Here is a 6,840-nt window from a genome sequence, read left to right as displayed (position 1 = left end):
AGATGATCTTCAGTTCGTCCGGCTGATCCTGTCCAGCCCCTGAAGAGAACCTAAAGGTTTAGTTTAGAGTTTGGGGGGGGGTTAAATCAATAATCTGTTGATCCTGAAGGCTTTGTCTGAAAGGAGAATTCTGAGATTTTCCAAGAATTCCGATGTTTTGTCCTCTGAATGGATTTGTTTTCCCGCCAGCGAGTTTGGACTTGCCCCCCCCGTCAGTTCTGTGGGGTTTTTCATTTTTCAGAAATGTCATAGTTTGAAGATTTAAGATCATCCTGCAGAGATTGTGTATGTTTAGGTGTGTGTGTGTGTGTATTCCTGTCTCTCCGCCCCCTCGCTGCGTTTGGGGGCGGGCTCACACTCCTTTGACGGAGGTGTGTCTCTCCAGGTCAGTGGGCGTCGGCTCATCCGGATGTTTGTCTGGAGAAGCAGCTGGAGCGCTTTGAGTGGCAGCTGAAGATTTTAAAGGAAGTGCTGTCGGCCAATGGCAGCTTAGAGAGGGCGGAGCTTCTGAGACAGCACACTGATGAGGAAGTGTGCGTTCTGGTCCTGAGCATCCTGGACAAGGTGAGTGGAGGAACACCTCCGGTTCGTCTCCGTCTCCTCGACTGATCCGGGATCTTGACTCCAACTGCAGGTGAAGACGGAGACGACGGCCGACCTGAACGTCCTGCACGAGCAGAAGAGCACCTGTGCTGCTGAGGAGCACGACAGGCGAGTCCGAGGTGAGTCCAAACGCAGCCAGGAGGTCCTCAGAGCGTCCTGAATCAGCAGAGATTCATGATCCGGATCAGATCTCAGGGTTCAGTTTGATACTTGTTACCAAATGACGACTAAAATCTATTCTAGTATTTACTTTTTTTTTTTATTAATTAAGAGTTTTGTTCAATTGTTGAGTTTCCATTAAGTCAATATTTGATCACAAATCCAGGACTGGAAGTCTAACGACAAAAAGTCTGAAACTTCTGTGATGAAAAAGAACAATAACTTATGAATTCTTCCTCAGTAGTTTGAGACACAAACGTTCTGGTTTGGTCTGACGGTGTAACATGCGGTTCTGGTTCTGTTCAGATCCATAAAACAGTTCGGTATAAAAACTGAGGTTTTTATTCGGCCAATGGATGTTTTTCTTTTGGATTTTTTTATTTTATTTTTGACGTTTTTTTGTTGTAAAGTTTAACTTAAACTGAAGGACGAAGGGGGCGTGGCTAAGTACAGAGATGCTCTATAACGTTCAGCTTGTTATTAAAGTGTTTTGAAGTATTCTTGCGCCCCCCAGTGGTAGAAAGTGAAAGTTGATCTGATCATCAGGATTTAGTCATTGACTCAGGATCTCAGCGTTTCAATACCAAAAAACTTTATTGCTCCAAATAAAAACATTTTGATGTGAAAGTTTCAGCGTTGAGGTCAGTCTGACTCCAGCGGATGGAAACGGCTTCACTTACTTTAGATTCCTGATGCTCCTGTTATCGGATCCATCCGAACCTCTTTAAGCTGCGTTTCTGCAGAAGTTCTGATGGGGGAACATCAGACCCGAATGATTCTGGTTCTGTTTCCTGCAGAGCTGCAGAACAAACACCAACAGGAGCAAAGCCAGCTGACGGAGACGTTCCAGGCAGCTGAACGTGTCCTGAAGGTAAACGTGATCTCAGACGTCTGAATCCTGAAGTCTACTCTGCTGATCGGAGCTCAGACCTCCTCTGACCCAGATGTTGACAAAAGGTGATTTTAGCAGAACAAACACACCTTGGCGGTTAAACTCAAAGTTCACAGGTGGAACAGGGACTTCAAAGTGGCTTAAATGAAGTCCAGGGAACAGCGGCGGCCAAAACACGCCACCGTCGGCTCGGACCCGGAGGTTGACCCTCAGCTCCTTCAGAGGAGAAAAGCTCCAGCTGGAGAGGATCTCCGTGTTCTGAAGCTCACCTGGTTGTGGTGTGACTGCAGGGTAAGGTGTTGGAGCTGGAGGCGGAGCTACAGGTTTACAACCGCCTGAAGGCGCGAGTGGAAGAGTCCACCTTCAAGAAGGACCTGCAGAGGAACATCCAGGTGAGGGAGCTTCTCTTGGACCTGGAACCTTCAGTGAGTGAGGAGGTCTCAGCGTTTCTCCTCTGCTCTCCAGGAGCGCGGCAGCCCAGGTGCATTCTGGGAGTCTGAGCAGGAGTCGCTGCTGTTTGTGATCGAGATGAAGAGCGAGCGCGTGCAGGAGCAGAACAGGAAGCTGCAGCAGATGAACCAGCTGGTACGGTTCTGTTCTCCCAGCTGTGCTCCTAATACGCTCGTCCTGACGTCTGCCTCCTGCTTTCCAGACGGAGAAGAACCAGACTCTGGAGGACCAGCTGGTCCACGTCCTGCAGCAGAACGAGGACCTGACGGAGCGGGTCGACAACTGCCAGAGCCTCATTCAGTACGTTCTGTCTTTGCTTTGGGGGTTTCTGGTTCTCCTGGTGGACAGGAAGTCCTGGCTTCATCTAGTTCTGGACTTGAGTTTAGACGTTAGCCGCAGTCCTAGGCCACGCCTCCTCGGTGCTGCTCGGAGTGTACAACAGCGCCCCCAAGTGAGCTGCTGTTAGAACAGAACACGTGTGGACCAGAACAAAGTACTGTAGTTTCTGGAAGTACCTGAAGATTTCCATCAGGGAAACGTGGGACTAACGGACCTACATCGTCTGGCATGGCGAGGGTGTGATGGTGATGCGGGCTTGTTTTCACATCTATAAAGATGTCTTGTTTTTGTGTAGTTCTCCATCAAACCAAATGTTCACTTCTGTGGAGGACGATCCTCCTCCTCAGTGGAGTAACTCTAACTTTCTGCTCCGCAGGCAGCTGACCAGGGAGCAGCTGGACCTCAAGGGGGCGCTGGAGAGGCAGGTGGCAGTCAACCAGAAGCTTTCTCAGGAAAAGGAGCAGCTGATGTTCAAGCTGAGACACCGAGAGTCACGTCCCGGCATTCACCTGCCCGCCATGATGCAGGAGATCACCCCCCGATGACCCGGTTCTGACTGTGGCACGGACCAGGCCCGGCTGGCTGCTGAGCTGAAACATCTGGACTCTGGTCTGGAGCTGAGAAACGCACCTGGGTCTGGTCTTCTCGCTTCAGGACGTGTGGAGCTTTAGCTCCTGAAACTGTGAATGTTGATGCTGACGTCAGCGCCACAATCAAACCTCCCACCCAATTGAAGACCATGACAACTAACCGGCGTTGCCATGGCAACACAGCAACTCTAGCTCATGGATGAAGACAGGAAGAAGCAAATCCATTAGAAAAGTGACTCAGGATTAATGCAGACCCAGAGAAGCTCCTCGCTGGTCCGTAGAAGCTCCTTGCGGACCCGGAGAAGCTCCTCGCTGGTCTGTAGAAGCTCTTCATGGACCCGGATAAGCTCTTCATGGACCTGGAGAAGCTTTCCAGGTCCTGGAGAAGGTTTCCTGAAAAGGCAGCAGAACCAGACCTCAGTACGGTCCAGACCTCAGTATGGTCTAGACTTCAGAACAGTCCAGACATGCAGATGTTTCTGGTCTTCTTCCAAAGCTGAAGATGTTTGTTTACATCCTGCAAGCGTTGAAGCACTGCTTTTGTTTTGTGGCGTCCTTGTTTAGGTTGGTGGGTCAAACTGACCCCATCAGCCCGTCTGGTTCTCTGGCTCCATTTTCCGCTCCGGATTGGAACCAGCAACATCACTGCAGGTTCTGTTCATAGTCACCGGGTTGCTCATTAACAGGAAGTGACTGGTCCTTCTGGATTCAAGACGTCGTGCTGACAGCTTTCAGGACGGTTCTGGACGAGCGGGAAGGAAGTCCTGCTGTGACGTCATCAGGCTTTGTTTATTCAAATGTGTTTTAACAGAGTCGCTGACATGGTTTCCATGGAAACGGGTTATCATGGAGAGCCCCCGCCCAGGATGGAGCCCACATCACTGCAGTATTGATCAGTAGCTTCTGTTCGGTACGTTCTGGTGCTGAACGTTAACCCGTCACGGTCCGATTCTGCTGCTGCAAACGCTGGAAAGTATTTACGGTTTACTTCAGGACTGACGTGGTTTGACTGAAACCGCAGACTTGTGCCAAACGTTTTGAAGCCAAAGATCAGCTCTTCAGGTCCGGTGTTATGCACCTGCACTTTCTAGCAGAGCTGACTAGAACCAGAACCAGGATTCTGTTCCTTCCTTTACAGCTGACTGACTTCTCTGCCTGTTACAAATGTTTTTTATTTTTGACTGATCGACGTTTTTCACCATCGTGTAGAAACTTCCGTTTTTTTTGGCTTTACCAAATAAAAACTGTAAATATCTGCTTGTGTTTCAGGTGGATTTCTTTTGAGGTTTTTACTACAGGAGCAAAGAAATAAAAACAGTTGTTTTTGCTGAATTGGAGTGAAACAAGTTTCCTTTCAGCTCCTCCCTGCAGGGGGCGCCACGGTGAATCCCCTGATGGTCCCCTGCATGGACCTGGACTTGAGATCGTTCCATGGAACCGCTCCACAGCGCCCCATGTGGTTGCAGTGATTCCAGTGGGCGTGTCACAACAGCTGTAAACATACATGAACAAAAACGCAGAAGAAAATCCGACACTGATCAGCTGGGATCAAATCATTCCAGTTTGGACTGAGGCACTCGATGTGTAATACCAGGAGTGTCCAACAGATGGCAGGAGAGGACAGCTGCTGTCTCTTTGGTTCAGATCTTTAGGATCACTTCATTACAGCTCTGAGGGGGGTGGTCCACATGTTCTGTTCCTCTAATTTACCACAGAACCGAGTCGTAGCAGGTCTCTAAGGCTTCAGGTCGGACGTCCTGAGAGTCTGTGGTCAGTGTGGTCCTCACAGCGATACACAGACGTGTTTCTGTGTTTGTGTTCCAGAGCAGAAGGTCGATCTGAATCGGTCACATGACGATCACAAATCCTCACAGATCCTCACAGATCCTCACAGATCCTGGATCTGCAGGTCTTTCCAGCAGTTCATGGACTTCTCTGGATCCTGGGATCCGTTTGGGTTCATGTTCTGACTCTGTGACCTGAGCTGTGACTGAATCAGTTTGAAGGTAATGAGAACCCCAGGGTCACTTCAGACCCGGGAACACCTGAAGCCCAGAGTAGGAGGAGCCAGAGAGCTAAAGATGTTAGCAGTGAGCCTGTTTACATCCACATCTCTGATCTTTATCTGATCTTTATCTGATCTTTATCTGATCTATCCAGTCATTTGATTTTTTTGAGTCTGTTTTTCAGTTTGAGGTTGTTTGATAAAGTTGATTGTATCTGATGTGAACAGAAAGTTCTGCTGAGAAGAACCGGTGTGGAAACTGAAGCAGGAGGAAGTGGAATTGCGTATCCATGGCAACCGTTGTTCCTTCCATCCAAACAAACAGAGCTGCAGCAACAGGATGTTTGTTTCCTGGACATTTCAGCCGAGCGTTTCATCGTCACAAACACGTTTCTCCAAAATAGATCAGACATTTGACTCCAGGTTTTACGATGGTTTCCGTTCGCTGTGATGCGTCTGTTATTCCGTCATGAAGTAAACAAACGCAGTAAACAAACAACAACAACAGAGACAAAACAGAACTTTCCTCCTGCAGCGTTAGCGATGGCTAGCTCTCCTCAATGTGACTAATACTATCCAACCTCCTCCTCAGCCGTATAGATCCTCCAGTGCAGTGCCTTGATATGGTCAGAGAGGGTCACTCTGCTCTAGAATACAGTGATGAGAGAGGAGACCAACTCAGAGATGACAGTGATCAGGGACTGGAGGCAGAACCAGAACGTTCATCTACAGAACGTCTCTACAGTCAGTCGGAAAGAGAACTTAGGAACTATTTTAACATCAAAGACTCGTTTGTTATAAAAAGCTGTCTCTGTGAACATCCATCATCCATCCATCATCCATCCATCATCCATCCATCATCCATTATCCATCCATCATCCATCCATCCATCCATNCAACTAGAGCAGAGAGCAGCATTTAAGAACAGGAGGAATGAGGTCCAGGTCCAGAACTGCTGCAGGGCTCAGAAGGAAAACCGAGACAAAATCCTGAATGAACATGTCTGAATATGAGGCCTTAAGAGATCCATCATCCATCCATCATCCATCGATCCATCATCCATCCATCCATCCATCATCCGTCCATCATCCGTCCATCATCCGTCCATCATCCATCCATCATCCATCCATCATCCATCCATCATCCATCCATCACCCATCCATCATCTGTCCATCCATCATCCATCCATCATCCATCCATCACCCATCCATCACCCATCCATCATCCATCCATCCATCATCCATCATTCCTCCATCATCCATCCATCATCCATCCATCATCCATCCATCCCTCCATCCATTATCCATCCATCATCCATCATCCATCCATCATCCATCATCCATCCATCCATCATCCATCCATCATCCACCATCTTTTTGCTCTCCAACATTTTACTCAGTTGTACAGATTTGTTGTCTCTAATCAATCCCTCCTGGAGAGACTACGTCTCTCAGCTGGTCTGGAGCTGGAGGAAGTGGATGAGGTGATTCTGGGCATCTTTGCCCCACGACTCAGTCCTGGTTGAACGTGAGAGGACTGATGGATTAAAATCACAAAACACAGCCTAGAACAGGGGTGTCAGAGTCCAGGCCTCGAGGGCCGGCATCCAGCTGTTTTTTTTAAGAAATCTTGCCTTGTCTGCTGCTGACTACCTGGATCAGGTGTTATTATCTGATATGGAGGTTCAGTGGCACCGGGCCTCGAGGCCTGGAGTCTGACACCTGTAACTTAGAAAATAAGACCTGGCACAGCAGTGCATGATGGGTCCAGCTGCAGATTTATTTTCTTTAGAAATTTGCCTT

At 48.5% G+C, this 6,840-nt stretch overlaps 1 protein-coding gene across 1 annotated transcript; it reads left to right on the top strand.

Annotated features, from left to right (window-relative positions):
* Positions 1-371: 371 nt before the first annotated feature.
* Positions 372-4,290, top strand: LOC112141018 (coiled-coil domain-containing protein 69; the record flags this gene model as incomplete). The annotated part of the gene is made up of 7 exons (XM_024264067.2): positions 372-564; positions 635-722; positions 1,560-1,633; positions 1,945-2,046; positions 2,120-2,239; positions 2,307-2,404; positions 2,820-4,290. Coding segments are annotated over 7 exons (844 nt in total), but the record flags the coding sequence as incomplete, so codon positions are not given.
* Positions 4,291-6,840: the final 2,550 nt, after the last annotated feature.

This window comes from Oryzias melastigma, unplaced genomic scaffold, assembly GCF_002922805.2.
Source record: "Oryzias melastigma strain HK-1 unplaced genomic scaffold, ASM292280v2 sc01730, whole genome shotgun sequence".
Lineage (NCBI taxonomy): Eukaryota > Metazoa > Chordata > Actinopteri > Beloniformes > Adrianichthyidae > Oryzias > Oryzias melastigma.
This window is presented reverse-complemented; position numbering and strand designations above follow the sequence as displayed.